Genomic DNA, 20,661 nt, shown 5'->3' on the forward strand with positions numbered 1-20,661 from the left:
TCGTAAATGTACGGGAAAGCCATTTATAATCCTAGCACACAAAAATTCAGTATCCATGAACGTGCATTATCCAAGCGTTAGATTTTTGTTCATTGTTAACGAGATCAATTTGAACCTAGATCTTCCGCCGACCGCGGATCGATAGGGAAATCTCCTCCCTCCTCTAACTTCGCGCGGTTTTAAGCAAGAGACCGTGGGACAAGTGTTTACATACCGCAACGGAACGGTGACTACTACGAACGGATACTATTGGTTCCGCCAGAGGCTTGAATTGCCAGGGACCATTAGCAGGTATAGTGCTAGGTACGATGCCTTTGGCAATGTCGTGTCGGATAAAATGGGATTTACCATCCAGGACTTTTATAAGCTGGACGAATACTCCACGACAACATTTTTCAATTATGGACCGTTCTTGCCATGTGTTCTCAGTCATGGGGATCCATCCGTAGGGGCTTCCAAGACTTTAGCGGATAGAACGCTCTTCATTTCACTTATAAGGAAGGAATAAGCCAGGCGAGCTCAAGTAGCAGTCACAAGATTGTTCCTAGACAAAGCGCGAGCTTTGTCGGTGCGCTACTTCCCAGAGTATGCCAAGATAATAACCATAACACGCCTAGGTTAAGAGGGCTCGGAGGGGAAATAAGACTATCAATCGGGCTTATAGCGTTGTCACAAGGTGTTGGATCAATCGATACCGCATTCCATAACAATAATTGGGACGGAAATTGTTGGACTGGTCAACACCACGTATCCGCTTGTAGGTCTTCCGTAGCGCTTCACTGAAACCAACTAATACTCCTCTAGGGCCTGCGGCCGATGAAGATCCGCGTGGCGTTATTGTCCATATCGCCTTGGATCTTGAAGCTGGATGGAATTCTTTAATCGAAACTATTTCCAACTTTGAATAGGACGGTATTTCAATAAGAGGCTAATGAATGGGTCTTCTAACCGATCTGCTCTGTCAAGTTTAATGCGCGGCAGACCTATCTGGTGGTCCCCGCTTTAAGTGATGAAGCTGTACACTTCTTGTTAGAGGACTATCTTTTATTTTACGATTAGGTCTTTTAAAAAGCTGTGTGATATCATGATGATATATTTTTCATCGCAATCGTTTGGAGAGCCTTATGCTTCGGAATGTGCTCTGCTTGCTACACCTAGCTTTTTAGACATCCTAGTTTGGTGCCAATACCGACCAGGTAAAGTGATGGCAAATAAACATATTGCTTAGCGTCTCATCCGTGTTAGCCGCTCTAAGCCGCATATAGCGCTGTCCACTGCGTTGGTGCATTGTAAGCGATATGCGGGCGGCGTACTCCAGGGAATTCTCAGCAAATCGGAAATGCCGCTAACTTATGCCCGTATTGCAGCGGCCTACCCGATGTGATTTACAACTCGTGGTATCAGATTCAATAGGCGTTGCGATCGCTAAACATCTCGAGGAATGATCTTCAATCTCACTTGCTACAACATCACATGAGACCTCGTTTTGATTAAGGCAATTACGGAAAGTGGAAAAACTGGGTGAAGCACTTCTGTACGGGCTGCAGGAGTTCATGGAAACACCGAACGAAGTGGATTATGTAAGATAGACTAGGGCCCTTTAGCTTTAAACCCCGGGCGCATAGCTTCATCATCATGTGGAAACGTAAACTCTGGATAAGAAGGCTTCGAGAATCATGGCTCATGCTGCGGAATGATTGATTGGGTAGGCAAGCTAGCTCCAAACTATGCTGATCCTAACGAGCTGCAGCACATTGAAAACTGTGTTATATAGCATTGGCTGGCCATTGGGGCTTGGTTTTCATGCACCCCTGTAGCCCCTCTCAGCCTACAACCAATAACACTTGTTCTCAACAAATCCTTGCTCCTCGAGGTCAGACTGAGATGAACAAATTTTGGAACACGGTGGATTGATACTCGTGATGTTCTCAAGAAGTGGCGATGGTAGGATCCTATAAAGGGGGTCCTTCAGTCCGAACTGCTTCTCATTCAATAATCTCAACAACCAGTTTCGATCTTCCTCAGAGTCATGTCAGAACCCATATCAACGGAATCAAGTCTCGCAAGCCGCGCGAGGGCCTCAGTAGCTTTTCGTCGTATGTACGATGATGAAGCAATGGCCGGTGCTGAAAGCACTTTATGGCGCACAATGGTGGATACCATCCAAGGGGCAATGTTCCGCTATACCAAGTCTGTAAATGATATCAAGCTCTTCGAATGGGATGCCCATGATATTTGGTATCAATATATCCAACTAGCAAAGAATATTGATGCTGAGCACCCTGCACAGGACCGATTGGTCCGAGTGGTCCTATGGACCCGCGAACTCGGTGTACTGTCAAGAACTAAAAAGCGCTCGCAGCTTTGGCCTGTCACCGAATGGGATAACCACAAGATCGTGGTGCAGGAAGCTGTTACTGAAGATGGAAGACTTTGGATCGATCTTCCATATTTGGTTAGAGACGTATGCTCAGCTTGGGCTGATGTCATGAATTCTACCACCAGCCCACCCCATCATTACAACCTCGCATCGGCCATTGCACGTCTTGCTGGCTTAGGCATCCGAGATAACGCCCTCAGCGGGTGTGGGCTTGCAGTTATGCGTGAAGGTCTCGAGGTTCCCCGAGCCATCTACCATGAATCATCCCCTACTGGACCAGCTCTAGAGGAGTCCGCTAGGTCCATGACCACAATGTCAATCATGGACTTTCACCCCATGCTTATGTCCTGGATGGTATACGCTGGGCACAAGCTTCTACATCTCAGCCATACTTCGTATGATGCAGCTTCCTGGGACACTGCGCAAACGCACCTTGGTGAGTTGGCAATTAGCGCTGGAGTCGGATCTGCTGGCTTTAGTCGCGCAAGGTTTGGGTTTTGGGTAAATAGGATGGAAGAACTTAAGCAGAATGACAAGAAGGAAGTGAAAGAAGCCTTTCAGAAGTGCTATTTCCTTGCTAGTAGGATTCTTCACGAGTTGGATGATCATGGACTTGAAGAAGTTTGAAATAGGGCAACAGAGTACCGAAAGGTCATAAGCTTTTGCAAAATCTGTGGGACATCTTTTCTTCTGTTGTTTCATCAGCTCGTCACAATAAATGTACTGCAACTTGCAAGTAATATTGCACGTTTAAATCTTTATACACAACCATTAAGTCTCGATCTGCTTCAGATCTCTTGTAGATAGCATTCTCAAAATTCTCGAGATCTGAACTAGTGGTATTAAGTAGTGAAGATGGTTATTTGAACAAACAGAAGGCTCCGAGCATTTGTCAACATATTCTAAACGCTAGGTTTAATCATGTTGATTTCACAACTGGCGGCGAAATTTGTTCTATAGTGACAGATACATCCCCTACTTGGCACGCTCTTCACCCAGTACTTCGTCCTCGCGCCCCTCCTTCCCTCTTCGACACCAATTTCTCTCTAGGGGCATGCAACCACTTTACCGGAGGTTGGGTTGCAGCCAGTGGTTGGGTTATTAAAGTAACATTGTCCTGGCAAACCATTAGATTAGTATCTTTACTAGTGTTATAAATTTTCATGGCGGGAATAAAGGAAACTATAGCAGAGCCGGGACATACCATCCCCTTCACAGTAACAGTAGTTCCCAATGCCTTGGTCGGGGTCTGCTCTAGTAAGCTGTCAGATGTATGCTACATATTGAAGGTATTAGATAGGAACAAACTGGTTGTAGCATGGTCCCTGGGCCAATGCCGTGCACAGAAAAGTGACCATGACAGAAAACGTGAAGAACTTCATTTTGTTGAATGTTTGCTTGATAGATTAATTTAGGTTGTGAGATGGAGGGGTGAATTGAAGTCTACTTAGTTGGTGGATAGACTTATTTAATCTCCTCCTTGAGACTTGACAGAAGTATGATGTTGCCCAAATCCGGTGGTAACATTATTCCCGTGAAGGTATGAAAGTCCTGTTTCCTTTAGGAAGGTGATTGACTGCTAGACTGGTCGTAAATGCAGGTCGTTTTCGAAAATGACTAACGAGCCTTGTGCTTCAGAATTATGAACCGTCGATCTTTCATTTATCTCTGGTGTTTTGCTAGAGGGCAAGGAGTCTAATCCATCCTAGGGTAAATACGGCAAGATCATGCTGATCCTCCGTCATGTCTAAAGGGTACCTTTTTACAGTATATGGTATGTCAAATTCCTTTAGATGACTGGACAACGCATGCACACTCAAAACACAGAAGAATGCGACAAGCGGTACCTTAGATACGTCTAGTGACGGATAATCCGCGAAGCTCCCTATGACAAATTAAGCACTAAATCGTGAACCACCACTTAGATAGCTCAATTTTTAATAGTGCTGGTCTCCATAAGGCTTTTAGCAACTCGATGACCGTTTCCTCTTTTAGGTGCGTAAGCTTCCTCCACTTTTAACTGCTTATTACTACACTTATTTCTAACTGCATAATCCTACCCACATTCCCAACCACGTAGTCCTGTTTTTATTTCCGAGATTATGACCGTTTCCTCTTTTAGGTGCATATGCTTCTGTCAGGGCGAAGACGTTGGCTTGGCGAAATGACACTGATATTGTTATCCTATGCACTACATATGAGGTACAAGACAAGAGATGAAGGAGAAAAGAGAGAACAGTTCATAACACCCAGACGATCTCGGTGTTATTAAAATCGAAAATACAATTCCACCGCTTTCCATTCTATTCTATCACATTGGCTTTTCGTAATGTCTGCTTGCTCCATAACAGCTTCCTCCACCTTTAACTGATTGTTACTATATTCATTTCTGACTGCATAACCTTACATATATTCCTAAATAAGTAATCCTGTTTTCATATCCGAGACTGCATGGTACTGCTTATGTCAAATAGTTAATACAAAGCATACCAGAGCGATGTCCTCAGTGGGCGAAAAACATCCGTCAGATAAATGCTTGATTCAAAAGGATGTTCTATGAAGAACGATCTCATCCATATACGGAAGATTGTAAGATCTCAAGACGTACAAGTCGGACGTCTGCATGCAAAGATCTTATGATTTAGACCATCTAGAAGCTCAGCACTTCAAATCATGCAACAATTTTTACTTCCATTACGTGTGCTTAGTAGACCTAGCGATATGTGCGATCTAACGTAATTTGTCACTAGCCTCGACTGCCCCGTTTCTTTAGAGCCAGTTTTATCTCCGCCTTCTCAGAAACGCTTCTCTATCCATATATAGACTCCGATTTTTACAGTAACTGTGCAGGGAAGGTTGCAATGCAATGGTGCAGTATGAGACCCATGATTCTGTGCCGTACGATGCTAAACGTCTGCCCAGGGTAGCATCCTGAAGTATCTACCTCACACTCAATTAACCATGTATTTGGCAAAATTACAGGCATTAATAACCCTAGGCCAATCTGAGAATCTTATTTCCGGGTCTCACATAATATATTTCAACACAAATCAACTAAGAAAACCTCACTACAACCATATTAGTATACTCACTCGGCATGGTCTTGAGGCTGGTAATATGAGAAGATCAACATTGTTACTACTCTCCTTTTTCGTTAAGTTTCCAAGTCAAGACTATCTGGTGAATAGTTAGGGCGCTCTAGTCCCGTCTGTTACACAGCTTGTAACGCTTGAATCTACATATTACATCCCTTTCCTACCTCATAAAACCTAGAAATCCTCTATCATTCATCAAATCCATTAAGTCGACCTTCCTTGACTAGTTGTTAACATGCAGTTTCTTAGGAGCTGGGTTCTTTTCTCTGCTGCCGCAGTGGCACTTCCTTATCCCGCTTCCGATACTTTCGCCACTAGCCTGGTAGAGCGAGAGTTATACGAGGGAGTAAGGCAACCTGAAAATACTGTTGTAAACTTATTAATACAAGACTCAGTACTGCACACCAGCAACGCAAATCTGCCACATCTCATCGGGAGGCTTAACAACTGATAAGCCTTGCAACGATCAATCCAATAACCCTGTATGTTCAAGAATCCAGCCACTAATGCAAAACATACACATATTTTCAAGCACTCACAGCTTTGTTTCTTAGTGCCGTACCAACGATGGTTTGTGGAACTGGAGTTCCACTTCTGGAATTGCTGTATCCTCTTGAAGCATCACTGGGAAGCAGATAGGATACAGAAGAAGACATGGCAATGTCGAAGACAAGTAGTTTGTCCGTCCGTCACTCGCTTAAGCTTAGGAGTAGGGTTTATTCTTAAATGGAGCATTCAGAGTCTGAAAAGCATTTTGCTTGCATTCTATGCTTCTAATGGTGAATAACTTAAGAGAGAAGTAAGCCTTTATTATTTAATAAGATTAGGGAAATAAGATAATTTATAACCGTGATTTAAAGTTAACTAACGTAGTTTACAAGCGAGCTGGCCACCTAAGGAAGCTGGCCACGCTAATTAGCATAACATACAATTTAACCTTTTACCTCCATTTTTATCACTACTTCTAAATGACTTTAATTAATAAAGAAGCTTAATTGATCTTTGCCATTCAGGCTATTGAAAAAGATCTAATATTAAGCGTACGGCGCGTCGTAGCGATATATATAGTCCCTCGTTTAACGCTTATAACGCGAATACGCGGTATTTAACCTCGACGCGATATCCGACCTAAAAATCAAATTCTTATAAAACTAGAAGAGAGTACGATTATTAAAAGGATAATTAAGCTAGATTCCCAAGCATTCCCTCCCCGGTTAAGCGTTATGGAAGATATAGCGAATCGATTACTACGCGACCGCGACGCGTTACGCGTCGGGAAGAACTAGGCCTCTAACTTCGTTAAGCGACAACCACAACTCAAAACAGTATTTAGTCGTAAGTACGACTATTCTAGGGCTTTATACGAAAATCCAGAACTTATCCAAGGTTGGTTCGACCTCGTACGTAACATAATCGCGAAATACGGGGTCGTAAATACGGATATTTACAACTTCGATAAGACCGGGTTTATAATAGGACAAATTACCCTATCGATAATCGTTACTAGCTCCGAAAGGAAAGGCAAACCTAAGCTAGCCTAGCCTAGTAATCGGGAATAGGCTACGGTTATCGAAGGCGTTAATTCGTAAGGCTAGACGGTCCTACCATATATTATCGTTAAAGGCAAATACCACTTGTTATCTTAGTACGAAAATAGCTTAATGCCAAAGAATTAAAGGGTTATTATTAGCCCGAATGGTTAGATTATTAATAAACTAACTATAAATTGGCTAAAACACTTCGACGTGTATATAAAAAGCTAGAAATTAGGTATATACCGGCTTTTAATCCTTAACGGCCACGAGAGCTACCATTCGGATACTTTCGAGTAATATTATAAAGAGAATAACATTCTTATACTTTATATGCTTGCCCATTTATCCTATATCCTTTAGCCGTTAAATATAATATGTTTTACACCTTTTAAAAAAGCGTATAGCGCGTAAATTAAATGTTTTATCCGAGCCCGGATTTCCTATATTACGAAAGAGGACTTCCTCCCGGCGTTTTGCGAAGCATTCGAGAAGAGTATAACCGAAAGTAATATCCGCGTAGGCTTCGAGGGAGCTAGACTTGTCCCTCTAAGCCCGGAAGTAGTGATATCGAAGCTAGATATGAAATTACAAACGCTAACGTCCTCTCGGCCCCTTACGCGAGAAACCCGACCTTAGGCTTCGAGGATACCGAACAACCTAATCGAGGCCACTTTATAATCTGAATTTATCAAATCTCGGATCGCTAACCATTAAAATAGCTCTCCAACCTCAATTTACGAAGCCATCGACCAATTCGCGAAAGGAGCGCATAGGATTATATACCGGATGGCCCTCCTCTAAGCCGAAGTGACTAAACTACGAGAGGCAAATACGGTTATTAGTAAGCGACATAAGGCTAAAAAAACACGTATTCGGCTTGGAGGATTACTTAATATACAAGATGTAAAAGATCTATAAGACCAAAAAGACGTTATACAACAAGTATAACAAGAAATACGTGAAAACGGTAGTGGTTCGGGTCGGGGACCGGCGCGCTAACGATGCTATGAAGTATACGGGAAGCCCGGGCATAACGCAAGAACCTGTCAGGTTGAAATAAAATCATCCGGGCAAGAGTATTCAGAGTAGTTTAAATTGATTTACGGCGTTATGGTTGCGAAATTCAGTTGAATTGCGTATTGTGCTGATTAGCGTGGCCAGCTTCCTTGGGTGGCCAGCTCGCTTGTGAACTACGTTATACATAAGAGATTAAATAGTCATATCTTCCCGCCCCGCTTTTGTTGCATAGCTGCTCTTAGTACCTGCTCCTGACTCCAAGGCTTCCGAGACGTGGCACATCTTCTTTTGGCAGGTTTATCCGGCATTTGTCTATCTACGTATTCTTGATCACTGCTGGGTCCAAACAGATTGTCGTTCTCCAGGGGGCAGAACCATCATCAGAGGCGTGATCCAAATGGCTTCGTGGAGTGGTGCAGGCGGTCCTTCGGGATCTATCACTTGAGGCGACTGTGGGTGGCTCAAAAGATTTGAAGCCACTGGTGCTTCTTTCCTTAGCACATCCATCAAATCGTGTTCTCATAGCCGTGGCATAATCTCGGATCTTCCAGAGACTACTCCTCAGCATGGCTGCATTCTTTTGTTGCGAAGATCCCACAGGGCTATCATTAAGTAACGTGTCCCAGGCAATCTTGTCGTGTCGATGGAACTGCAAGGCTTTCTCACAGAGCTGTAGTAGTTCATCGGTGCAAAAGCCGCACGTCGCGCAGCATTTTGGTGCGATCCGTTTTCCGATGCTCGTGAACGGAGTGTTGCTCAAGCAGGCTGGGATATCCGTCCCACGATTCATAATCATAGCTTGACCCGCAGTGCCACGAGGATGCAGTCGACCTAGAACATCATATCAGTGTCTCTCTCTCTGTCTGATCGAAGATCGCGGGCCTGAGTCTTCTTACTTCCCTCGCTTGACTATCTTCCATCATACTGTGTCATTCGTGGTGCTATCATGCCGTATCAATGGTAGTCGTTTTGGGTCATGATGGCCAATCTGTTGTTGAGAAAGATGGGACGAGATGTTCTTGTGTCCATTCTCAGCTTGGCGACGGTCTGATACTCCTCAGGTTAGAATGTTGACTGCAGCCAATTTTCCGGCATCACCTACTAGAATTCTTGACCTCTGGCGGGTTGGACAAGGTTGGGACGCGAAGGAGGAGACTGTTCGCACGTCTACTGAGCCGTCATGCTGGACACTACGCTCTTCTCCATCTCCATGCATCGTTCGTGTCCTGTCTCTGTACAAAGATCGAAATGCTTGGCGGTCATTGCGCTTGAAGACAAGCTGCGCCATCTTAATCATACAGAAACGTAATATTATGAAGAATGACGAGTCAAGTGTGAATGAGAGCGAAGTAAACTTTTTATTATGTTTATATTTCTTGTTTGACAGAAAAGTAAATTGGCATACTTATATATACAGGTACATATTGGCTGGTCTTTTTCGATACGTAACAGCCTTTCACGAGACCTACGCAACAAATAAGTCAAGAATCCTGGCTATGATGCTTATGATGGGTGAATTAATTGCAATCGATGGGCCAGGGAAAATTGGAATTATTGTGTTAATTGACTCCTTCCACCCCTTATAAATGAGCTGGGCAGAACTTCTCCTTTCAAGTCGTTAGTCCGCAGAGATCTTGGCGATGCCGAGAACTATATAGCCGCAAGCGCTCTCAGATTACTGTGGATACCGCAATCATGAAGGCAGCAACGTTTATGACGGAGGGGAATTGGAATCGGTATTCGGGATAATTAAACCGTCGTTTATAGACGAGTAAGAGCACGACGTCCTTACGGCGGCAATATCTCTTAGAGTAGTCTTTGGAAAGGAGAGTAGATCTCACCCCGCAGTGTGATTCTCGGCGAAGATGAACAGAGTTTTCCCTAAATGTCGGCGTGCCCTATAATGTTAGCGGACAGACGGGCTCACCGTTATAGAACCACCAGAGTTCAAGGGTAAAATATCGAATAACATATCCACTAGTATAGTACCCTAAATTCTGACAACTCAAATCAGATAATTAGCCAAGGACGAGCCTTCAATTTATTTGCGGCAACATGCATGTACTTTTGACAAACTGCTCTATATACTTCTATCACCGCTGCCTTCAATAACTTCATGGCTCCCAGGAACGGCTCATTCGTTCCTCGTACAGGGTCAAGAGTTAGTTTGATTTGGGCATGAAAATACAAGCATTGTCCTCATGTGTGCCCGTCCTCCAGCCAGGTGGTCTCTTCCCTTGACTCCGATAGCTGTCCGATTGGTTTATCCCTAACTTTGTGGCGGGAATCATTTGCTTAGCTTTACCGGCTCTACGCTTTTGGGATGTTCCCTTCGGGACGAGCAACCCCTTTATCGTGCATGGGCTTGATGGCCTGCTGCTAGCCCGAATCAGTATTACAGGATACTTCTGCTATTGGCATAGTCAAAAGCCGTATATAATTCCGATATACAGGAGTCATGGAACCAGAAGAATTATAAGTTACAGGGTTTCGCGAATGAATGCCTACGAATATGCGTCAAGGGGCGGGAATGAACGGAATATTACTTTTTATCCTCGTTATAATTTGTCCTGACTTGGATATAAGTCCAGAGGTCGGAACCAGGTTTCCCACCAAGTTGTATAGCACTAGATATAATTAAATTCAAGATAGTTTGAAGTTGTGCCGACGCGAGACCACAACCGAGATGTGGCTTTCAGACAAGGCTCCGAACAACCAAAAGGCATACGATGACCCTAAATGCCTACCTCAGATCCTTGACAAGCCCGAATTTGCCAAGCAGTATGCAGTATAAAGCCTAATGAAATACGTGCAATCATCCTCTGATCATCATTTCCAAAGCTATTCATCCCTCCACTATCATATCAACAAAGGCATTGCTAAATACTTCCCTCGACGAGGCAACAGAACAGTCAGCGAAGTATGTTACGTTAGGCAGGTATTTGGTCGACGCATATACCCAGCAAGGATCTCCTTCATTTTGACACTACCAGTTCATCTCCTGTTAACTTCCGTCTCTGAATTGAGAAGGATTGATGTTAGGCGAATGGCCTACTCACTGCATATTGTGAGGGTGATTGGCAGACTTGAAAAGTACTGGTATACTCTTGGAAGTCGCAGTCTGTCGAGTAATCACCGGCATTGCATATGCCATCCGTTTGAGTACAAGTCTGCTCCGCGCGTAGTTTGTCAGCGGAGGACCCATAAAGTCTGCTTGAGGTATTTCAACTTACTCCTTGCGCAACAGCCCCTGGATATATGCCTGCGTATTCGCAAGCCCGAGCCAGGTGCTGCGCGAGGGTATCGGCAGGTAGAGCAGTTGAGGCAGCAAATAAGGCTGCAGCGGACGCAAAGGTGTGGTAGTGCATATAGATGACGGTTTTCGGCATGGCGATGTCCAAGACTGGAGGTTTTGGGATCAGAAAATGGCAGACCTCATGCTGAATTGGGCGCCAAAATAGTCTTAGCGCATAATAATAGCCCCACATCTGCCTGTCCAAAACGGCGCGTACCGGAAATAACCCTTTACCCGTTTACAAACGGATTTCTAAAGTATATCCGCAACTCCGTTTTGTTCATTTTGTTCAACACCCCAACGGTGTGCATCTAGACATTAACGTGCCCGTCAAAAGACACATCCGAAGACCCCACTCAATGTACGTGAAAGCCAATGAAATTAGCTCTCTACACCATCACTCATTGTAATCCCCTAATGCTACGAAGCGTATGCTATTCCACGAAGCATATATCACTTCGCATCCTAAAAGTAAAAGGAAATGTCTGAAATCCGACTCTACATAACATCGAGTTCTTAGCCAAGTAAGGGTCAAGTTCTATTAAACTAGCTCTTAGGTGTTCACGGTAGGCGTATATTCTTTTTGACGTCGCTACCCTAGTCAAGCAATGATGAACAATTTGGAATTCAAATAACGTATTTGTTCAACTAGAATCGGCCTCTCCGAAATTGCTAAAGCATCTCTTCGTTCTAAATACGCAGCATATAGGGGAACAGAAGGCACACCGTGTAACATGTTAGTATTGAAATGCTTTAGGCATCTAATTTGCTACGTAGTTTGTGGCTTGGCTTGTTTGAGAAATTTCATACCACCGAGTTCAAGGATACGAATACAATCTATTTCGAACATCTCAGCCAATCGTTCAAGGACAGCTCTTCGGGCACGCCGACTCGCGCTTTTCGAATATTCCTGATCATCTGTCACACCTGATTGTAGGATCAACTTAAGGTAGACACCAGCGTGCTCTATAAGCAAGTCAACAATATTTACATGGCTCTTCTTGACAGACCACGCTCAAGGATAGTATCCCAGCACTCAGAAGCCAGTGGAAAGTCTTTGGGTCAGAAAGAACCCTAGTTAATCTGATAAGCTTGACTTTCACCGAACACAGGTAACATAAAACGTACAGTCACGTTGGCACTGGCAGGGGTGGATCGAGCCAGCCGAGTAGACAAGATGCAGCATGTTATAACTTTTAGCCTTAGACGCTGCAATGTGCATGGCTGCGTCAGCATATCCCACAGAAGCCTTTCCTGAGTGGTTGCCTACGGCTGCGGATATTCGATAGCAAGTAAGAACGCGCGAGAGAGAAGCACAAGTCCGAGCAGGACCTCCTGCCTTGAAAACAGCCACGACCGAATCCTCTATGGCTGTTGGATTACGATGGCTCCACTATGTATAACATCAAACCCGCTTTTAGTGACCAATCAGCCCCCAGCCAAATTTGCTAAGTCCCTTTTTGTACGCCATTGCCTCGCGATTGTGATTTCGTAACGTGAAGGGTATGTAGCATGCGCATCAACGTGTGGCTGCAGCTAGAACGGGGACAAAGCTGTAATGTGGGTCTGACATATGTACTATCACTCAATCAAATCAAGTATATCCAATCCTAGGGGCCACTTTTGAGTGACCCCCGAAAATGGCTTAGTCCGATGCTAGATGCAACCGGCGAAGTGGTTTCCTCACTGACGACATCGCTACTATTCAGGGCTATACCTTTAATTTGCTCATTATCTAAGTGGATACTCGGAGGGATCAGTCTACAATGAACCACCAGCTGTGCTGATCATGCATAAGCTTATGTCCAGGATTGGGGCTCGTATATCCTGGATACATCATGTATGTTGTCATGCGTACTGAGGTGCTGGTTTGCAGACTTAAGACCTCATTTAACTACACTCGTAACAGCCTGTGCTATCAATCAGAGCACAATGGATTGCAACCTGCCACCTCTTTCTGAAGCCGCAAGAAGGCCTTGTCACCCTCTCCTTGATTTGAGCAAGGAGCTGATATGGGAACGTCGGCGTGCGAATTCAACAATGAATGCGGCACTCGAATGGCGTAGAAAGCGTAAGACGACAGAGCATAGGATTGTGGAGGATACGATTTCGGAAGGTCTACTACAATTGTGAGACCTGGTTGTTGTCCCTGCAGAGTCGCCCGGTTTATGGGAAAACTTCGTAGCCTCATTTCACGATATGCGTGTAGATTTGCGAGCCATAGTTATCGGGCGTCTAAAATACGTATCTCGACTCCCACATCTCCGTTACAAAGGGCTGACTAATAGAGAAAGAGAGATACGTGTTCACATTAAGGCGCGTAGAAAAGAAAAGCCTGCTTCCAGGGATTGAGGTATTTCCACTTAGCTTTTTATGGTCAGCCAGTCATGATGTCTCTCGGCCTGACCGGTCTAGGTGAGAGTGCTGTGGCTTTATCCAGTCAGACATCATCAATGGACAATACTTGTAGAGGTTTCTACTGTCATTACAGTTTCGGAAACTGATCATTAGCTTATTCCAGGTTTCCAATGCCGGATCTTGGTGTGCATTAGCGTAATATGGGTGGCATTTAGCCATCAGGGGGCACAGATGGTGCTGGTTGCCACTGTAACAATAAGCTCACAGCTTATGCAGCGACATTTAGAAGCACAAGTAGTACTACTTAGAATGCTTTAATCACAAGTCGAAGCGAGAGCTATAATTGATCCCCTACATAAAGACATTTTATGGTCTAACGATCTCATCGGCCTCAAGTGGATATCGTTATGTACGCTCTGTAAAAGGGCGAATGCACTCGGCGAGGCGACGTTCACGAGAGCACTATGCCAAAATACTGCGAGAGAGTCTATATGGACGAAGTAAAAATATATTAGAGGCACATTCACTCGTAATTAGTGCGAGAAGTCGACATAAGAGCTGTGACCGTAACACGTACTTGTAATGATGATGCCCGTAGAACCGAAACCAGCTATCGTGAGGGCTAGTCTCCTCAAAGCCACATCAATTGCAGCCCCAACAGCTATTGATACCCTGCCAATAGCATTCCCCATTTCTGAATGAACAATTCAAAAGTGTAATCAAGGTCTTCGCAATCGTTGGCACACAATAGAAGTTGCCTAGCTAAGCTTGGCGATGATCTAGCACTGGCTGGGTTTCCGGCCCGGGCCTGGACCGGCGCCGGGGCAGCCAGTAATGGTCTGCAGTTCACACGCCCCCTTTCCATTTTAATGTTTGTACGAAGCCGTCCCTGATTCTTGATGGGCGGGCCGACTCAGGGGACACGGGGCAACCTCCGCTGTCGATGATTTTGGTAGACTCTAGGTTATGAAGAAGCGGGGATGCGAAGGCCTCGCCGAATTGATTCTCTCGATACCTGGGTTTGATTGGCCATCCGGCGATATTAACGAGCGGATGTGATTGGCCGGCGCTGTAGACAGCCCACGGGAAGCAAAAGGAGCAAGCTTCACTTCAAGTCAATGCACCGCTCCTTAGGCCGCGACACTTTGAACTTCATGAGCTAGCCTGATCATTCTAGAGACGTGGACTAAAAGAGACACATTCCGTTCAAGAAAGAGCCCTATCGCAAATAAGGTCCATGGCGAGCTCAAAAGCAGAGACCCCGTTGAAGATTTGCCAGCAGAACGGCAGGTCGCCTAGATCGGGGCAAAAGGTTCGGCAACTCCGAGAGTTGTACAGAGCAACGCCATAATCAGAACATTGGGCAGTGATATCACCCTGGCAAATAATGGTCGCGCCGCCAAGCGTAGCTCCGCAAAGATCGGCAGTGGAGTGCCCTATCCCGGTCAGGTAGCCTGAGACCTGAGTGCCAGCATTCATGTTCCTAGCCACAAGTTCGAATCTGTGGGTGCAGCCGCCAAAGCCACAGTCGTCGTCTTCAGAGAGACCAACACAGTACCATGGGTTCTGGAGTGGCGGCTGCGTCGGCGGAGGTGGTACGTATGGCGGCAGAGTTGGCGGTCGCGGTATCCAGATGGGATTGGGAATGCAAGGGCAGCCGTAGAAGTTTGTCATGCAGACGGCGTTGCCTTGATCATTAAAGCCGCCGTTGCAGCCGTTCAAGGAACAACTCTGCTTCCTGCCACAGGTAGACTATCGGCGAGTCAGCTATTGTATGACACTTGCAGAGTTACTTTGTTGGGTTGAAGCATCAGGAGGGCTTCGAGTCAGACTTACTGTCACAGGGTTGCACACGCAGCCGGGGAAGTTGCCTCGACAGCGCGCCGTGTTGGAGCCGCTGTCAAAAGACCCATTGCATCCGCCACGATCACAATTTTGGACAACACCGCACGTATTCTGTGGAAATAGGCAGGTCAGCTACGTGAAACGTTCCACAATTTGTAAGATCGACCACTCACCGGCGTTGCGTTGCACGGGCATCCTTGAAAGTTCCCCTGGCACCGGGCCTCCCCGCTCGTGTGGCGCGCCGCAAGGCTGTGATAAAGGCAACTGTGCCGGGGCGTTTGTTGGAAACGTGCCGATGCCGCAGTGCACAAACTTCTTCAAGGGCTGCCAGTGCTCGAGAACGCCCAACACCTGCGGCACCAGACAGAGCTGTGACCTCAATAGCTGTTCGAAATGGCCCACCGCAATGTTGAGCAGTGTTATGCACGCGCAATGGATGCTTGGCGTCATTATCCCGCGTATAGCTGAAGTGCCAGACATATTTCGACCCCTGCTCCGCGGCCTGCTTCGCAGACAGCCCCACAAAAGGTGGTCCGCGCTGAAATGTCTAGCATGGCTCGGCAGTAACATTCAGGCTGTTAGCGACTCGCAGAACTTTAATTCGGATGCACACGCTAGTCCAAGTAATGAGTCCGCCACCGATCGAGAGACCATCCTCCTTGCGGGTGGAACAATAGCTTCACCCGTGGAGAGCTCCAAGAGGAGGAAGCGGCCAGCTTCTGCGTCACTCAGTGAGGCAAACTACGGGCTTGGGATTCGTTCCGGTGGTAGACCTGCAGAGCTCCGGTCATTGCGGTTTAGCGAGGACTCACATGATTCGCCTGAGCAAGTGCTGCCAGCCCCATCGTTGGTGTTACGACAGTCTTCGCGTGATCTGCCATCCACGCCGACTCCGAGGGCCAGATTTGTTACTCCGCCCATACCGCAGTCGCCAGGGTTTCGGGGTTCTCCGAGTGAGATCCCATCCACTCTAGCTCCGGAAGTCCCATTTGTTACACCGCCGCCACCATCGCCACGGCCGGGCAGAGTACCACATCACGGCGCGTTAGTCTACTCACCGACTTCAAAGAGCTACAACGGAGCCTCATTCGGTGGACCACTAGTATCACCATCGTGGGCCCCAACACCAGATCGCGACGAAGGCGAGTTCCCAACCTCAGGCGAAGATGATGAGTATTCTATGGAGACAAGTGACTCTGAACTTCTGAATGAATGGAATGACAGCGATAGCGAGGACGAGGACGAGGACGATGACTAATCTTGACGTGTCTGCATTCATACTGGCAGAGGAAGCGCGAGGAAGAGATCGTCGGATCGAGGATGCACGGTCGGAAGAAAGGTTATTAGAAAGTCAGTGTCGTATCAATGTATGATTGGCATATCAATTCATCACACTTATACAACCATTTCCAAAACACCGTAAAGACCAGACCTATAAGGAAACATATCCCCTGCTGATGAAGACGTGACAAGAATGGAAGCGGTGACGGCCTCGAAGCCTCTTTATGATACGCTTTATCGCTGAACCAGCCTAGACTAAGATGACGACGTCAATAACGACAAGCACATGGTCTTTAGGTAATAGTTACATTGTGACCTATTCGGAGCAGGCCATAATGTCATCGCAACTCAGTATTACCTGATTAGTTCATAATATGTGTTTATGCACGTGGTGAATAGTATCCAGATTAAACTCATGGTGACTTTAACGCCGGTTTCAGCTCCACATGTAACGTCTATCCCTACGTAGCGAGCCACCCTGTGTGGCGAGCCAAAATGCAGATACTTCGTCTTCAACACAACCTACACCTCGGCCCCACGAATGCAATGGCTTAAATTTGCAATTCAAAGGACTGGCTTCTAAGAGATCTCAGCGACCGAGCCAGAAAGATACAGGCCGCCATAGAACAAGTGTGAAGGAAAAGTCTGCCGGTATTAGTCTCTGTCATATCTGGAACCAACGAAGCTTCTGGCCAAGCACCTGACCATATGGGTTTACTAACTTACGATGGGCGGTTGCCGCCGGAGATCTCAGACGCAATCGGGCACGCGAACGTGGTATATCTCCAGGTGGGAGCTACAAGTGGAATATTCGTGTTTAAAGAGAATAGAAGAGAGAGACGAAAAGAGGAAGCCATTTCTGATTATGTCTGTACCTTACTCCGCGAAGTATTTTCAGAATTCAAGTCTCCACAATCAATTGCTTCTTTGTTTCTTGTGTCGCTGCTTTCCCGGCTCGTCTGCTTTCCCATCTTCTCCCGCTTTCTCCTTGTTCTTCCCCTCTTCCCGTTGTTACTTCTTTTACCTTCCTTCTTTGCTCGCTGTTTACTTTCTTACTTCTCCTCTTTGCTACCTTCTCATCGCTTCCATCTTCTTATCCACTCTTGCACACATCTGGGAACCGAAAGGGTACTTTGGTGAGTTTACACTCCGATCATTGACGTTTGACAGGCGGCAGCCAATCACTGACTTTGGCCGAGTCGCAACGACGAAACCGGCGGCGGCAGAGAAACAATTTTCAGAGAGAACTCAATTACTGTGCAACGCGGGTGGATGATCTACTAGAAGGGTGAGTCACCACCTCAGATCAGCAGATGGTACACCCATGACTGACCTGCCCTACTTTATCAGAACCGAGTACCTGTGAGTCCGCCCTGTTCCATTCAACAGTTTTCCAGCTAACGTCTAGCTCACCCTCCAGGATGTAACAAGTACAAGAGTAAATGCTCACCGGAAGACTCGATGACATGAACTAGTCAGTGGCTAGTAGTCACTGACTCCCGTGTTGCAGATTGAGACGTATGTAAGTGTTTGGGCTGTATATATATGGCGACCAACTTTCTCTGACATGTATACGCTTTATTAGGATCAGTGAGGGACAAGAGAAGTAAAGCCCTCAACGGCGACCACGATCCAACATATTGACGAAGGAAGCAGATTCAGGAACGAGGCTGTGTAATTACAAGAAGCCATATCATCCCTCCACACATCACATACAATGTCGAATCTGGCAGACGCGGACCAGTTTCAGCCACAGGGTTTCGTTTCGGCAATAGGGATATACTTGGAAATAACAATAGGTCATCAGGGCATTGATGGACGCGGCATAGAACAATCGTCTATTCCAGACTCATGATGACCGATTACATCTTCGTTTTCGTCTTCTACAAGCCCCTCACGACATAGTAGAAAACTCGGCCAATGAAGCGGCCACATAGTCGGCCAGATTGAGAGTAGAAATACAACCTTATCATAATGGGTCAGAAGATCGACTAGGTAGCCAAGAGTTCTATGATGGTGTTCAATGACTAAGACGACGAATGTGCGGTGGAATAACAAAAAACAGAAGCGGTCATGGTATCGCGGAGTCAAAGAAGTACTTGTAACTATGACGCCGCCGACTTTCTTGACATTCTCTACGCCGGGGAGCCAGTATCTTTTCAATTTATTCTCTATCGCCATGTTATTCAATCGTCTGTAGCCTCCTGTGATGCATATATGATGATGACTGGACGTCGGAGCCTGCAGGTCACAGTCTCCTGATGCGGGGTTGTGTGACCTACGACTGCGCCGCCTTCAGCCGCAAGAGGCTCCCGACGTGCCCTAGACGACGACAACGACATGAACTGCCCGATTGAACGGCGCGAATTACCGAGGCCAGTATTGGTATCATTCACTCAGAGCCATCGCATACGAGACGACTCCTGATCGCGAATTTGGAGCAACACAGAGAGATTACAAAAGACGGACCGGCACCCTCGACCCGAAAGCCTGCACGGTGGCTTGCATCGCCTCTGTCGAGATCGAAGCCCAAGCGGCCCTCCATATGCTAGACGGGCGACATCCCGGCGGTTCGCCATGGGCCGAGGTGACGACTATGTGTTCCATGCAGGTAGCATGTGCGGGCACAGAATCGTCGTAGCGACGCTACCGGCAGGCCAAGAGTACGGGACAGGATCGGCGGCTGCGCTTCCCTAATCTCTGGTTTGGGCTGCCTGACCTGTCGCGAAGGCCGGCGCGCGACATCCGGCTGTGGGATATGCTGGTCGGTCTTCCGGACGGCGAGAGCGCGGGACTGGTTACATATGATCTGGGCAGGGAGACGGAAGATGTGTTCGAGCCGCTTCGACATAGACGCGCACTCGCGGTGACCGAATCAATTATCCGATCAGCTATCGGCGGCATCAAGCTTAAGTCCCCGAAAGACGCACAGATCTTTCTGCCTTACTTAGAAGCCGTCTGCGATAGTAACATGCGATTGGCACGTTTGCCGACCCGGGCTAGGATTGCAATAATCTGTAGTTGACGAAAGATGACGGGATGGATAGTGGCCGACCGCGCTCGACGACCGGATTCAAGACGCACTCGAGTATGGGATGGACCGATCGGGTCGGGTGAGAAGCTCCTGAAGAATTTGCAGAGAAGGAACGATCTAAGAGACAGGTACGGTGGAAGTGTACCGAACCGAGGCAGGCTGCACCGGGCAGAGGTCTTCGACGCAGAAGTGCACGGAGCGTTGCAGGGACAAGCAGCGGCGAGGACGATCGGGCCGAATAAACGACTGTGTGTCTGTCTGGACAACACGTCCGTGGTGGACGGGCTAAATGGATCACCACCGGAATCGTCAAGCCGCTGGGGGAATTGAGGATAAGTGAAAGCAGAACCAGTCATTGTCATCTCACGAATGATGTTCATTACAACTTCCATATACGAGGGATGTCTTTCGATGCAGGGTTGATTCCCATGAGCTTGAGGATCCGAGAGATGTTGAGTTGATTCTCATTCAGGTGAAGCGGCACTACCTTTGGCCGTCGCGAATCATTACTCAAACCCCAAAGATTTGTATAGATGTTTCATTGCCCAGATTTTTGATGGCGACACCATCACAGTGACAGGAATTTCCAAGGAGCACAGATATGCAGCTTCACACAATTAAGTCGTGCTATAACTAGTGAATTATCATAATGCATAACCATACCCGTCAAGGGACATGAGAGCTTGCCAAAAACATTATTTTTGAGTAAGGACGCATGCAATAAACCCAAACCCGAACGACCTACTTGTATGTCTCGCGCTCGCGAGCAGTCTCAGAGACATTTGCTGAGTGGGCGATGACCATCGCATCTATAGCCAGGG

The 20,661-nt window shown here is 46.6% G+C and overlaps 5 protein-coding genes across 5 annotated transcripts; 3 read left to right on the forward strand and 2 right to left on the reverse strand.

Annotated features, from left to right (window-relative positions):
* Nucleotides 1–2,116: 2,116 nt before the first annotated feature.
* Nucleotides 2,117–3,007, forward strand: BKA67DRAFT_656760 (uncharacterized protein; the record flags this gene model as incomplete). Its single annotated transcript, XM_046107001.1, has 1 exon — nucleotides 2,117–3,007. The coding sequence occupies one exon, from the start codon at nucleotides 2,117–2,119 to the stop codon at nucleotides 3,005–3,007; it is 891 nt and encodes a 296-aa protein (XP_045962812.1).
* Nucleotides 3,008–10,569: 7,562 nt separating this feature from the next.
* BKA67DRAFT_558470 (uncharacterized protein) lies at nucleotides 10,570–11,449 on the reverse strand. Its single transcript, XM_046102321.1, has 3 exons — nucleotides 11,261–11,449; nucleotides 11,087–11,197; nucleotides 10,570–11,013 (listed from the first exon to the last, which is right to left on the reverse strand). Exons 1-3 carry the CDS (start codon nucleotides 11,414–11,416, stop codon nucleotides 10,873–10,875), a joined length of 408 nt encoding a protein of 135 aa, XP_045962813.1. The 5' UTR covers nucleotides 11,417–11,449; the 3' UTR covers nucleotides 10,570–10,872.
* Nucleotides 11,450–14,886: 3,437 nt separating this feature from the next.
* Nucleotides 14,887–15,758, reverse strand: BKA67DRAFT_511880 (uncharacterized protein; the record flags this gene model as incomplete). The annotated part of the gene is made up of 3 exons (XM_046097432.1): nucleotides 14,887–15,432; nucleotides 15,460–15,636; nucleotides 15,699–15,758. Coding segments are annotated over 3 exons (783 nt in total), but the record flags the coding sequence as incomplete, so codon positions are not given.
* Nucleotides 15,759–15,931: 173 nt separating this feature from the next.
* On the forward strand, nucleotides 15,932–16,783 carry BKA67DRAFT_656763 (uncharacterized protein; the record flags this gene model as incomplete). The annotated part of the gene is made up of 1 exon (XM_046107002.1): nucleotides 15,932–16,783. One exon carries the CDS (start codon nucleotides 15,932–15,934, stop codon nucleotides 16,781–16,783), a length of 852 nt encoding a protein of 283 aa, XP_045962815.1.
* Nucleotides 16,784–19,470: 2,687 nt separating this feature from the next.
* On the forward strand, nucleotides 19,471–20,074 carry BKA67DRAFT_558481 (uncharacterized protein). The gene has a single exon (XM_046102322.1). The coding sequence runs from the start codon at nucleotides 19,565–19,567 to the stop codon at nucleotides 19,829–19,831; it is 267 nt and encodes an 88-aa protein (XP_045962816.1). The 5' UTR covers nucleotides 19,471–19,564; the 3' UTR covers nucleotides 19,832–20,074.
* Nucleotides 20,075–20,661: the final 587 nt, after the last annotated feature.

Source organism: Truncatella angustata (genome assembly GCF_020726525.1).
Source record: "Truncatella angustata strain MPI-SDFR-AT-0073 chromosome Unknown BKA67scaffold_2, whole genome shotgun sequence".
Taxonomy (NCBI): Eukaryota; Fungi; Ascomycota; class Sordariomycetes; order Amphisphaeriales; family Sporocadaceae; genus Truncatella; species Truncatella angustata.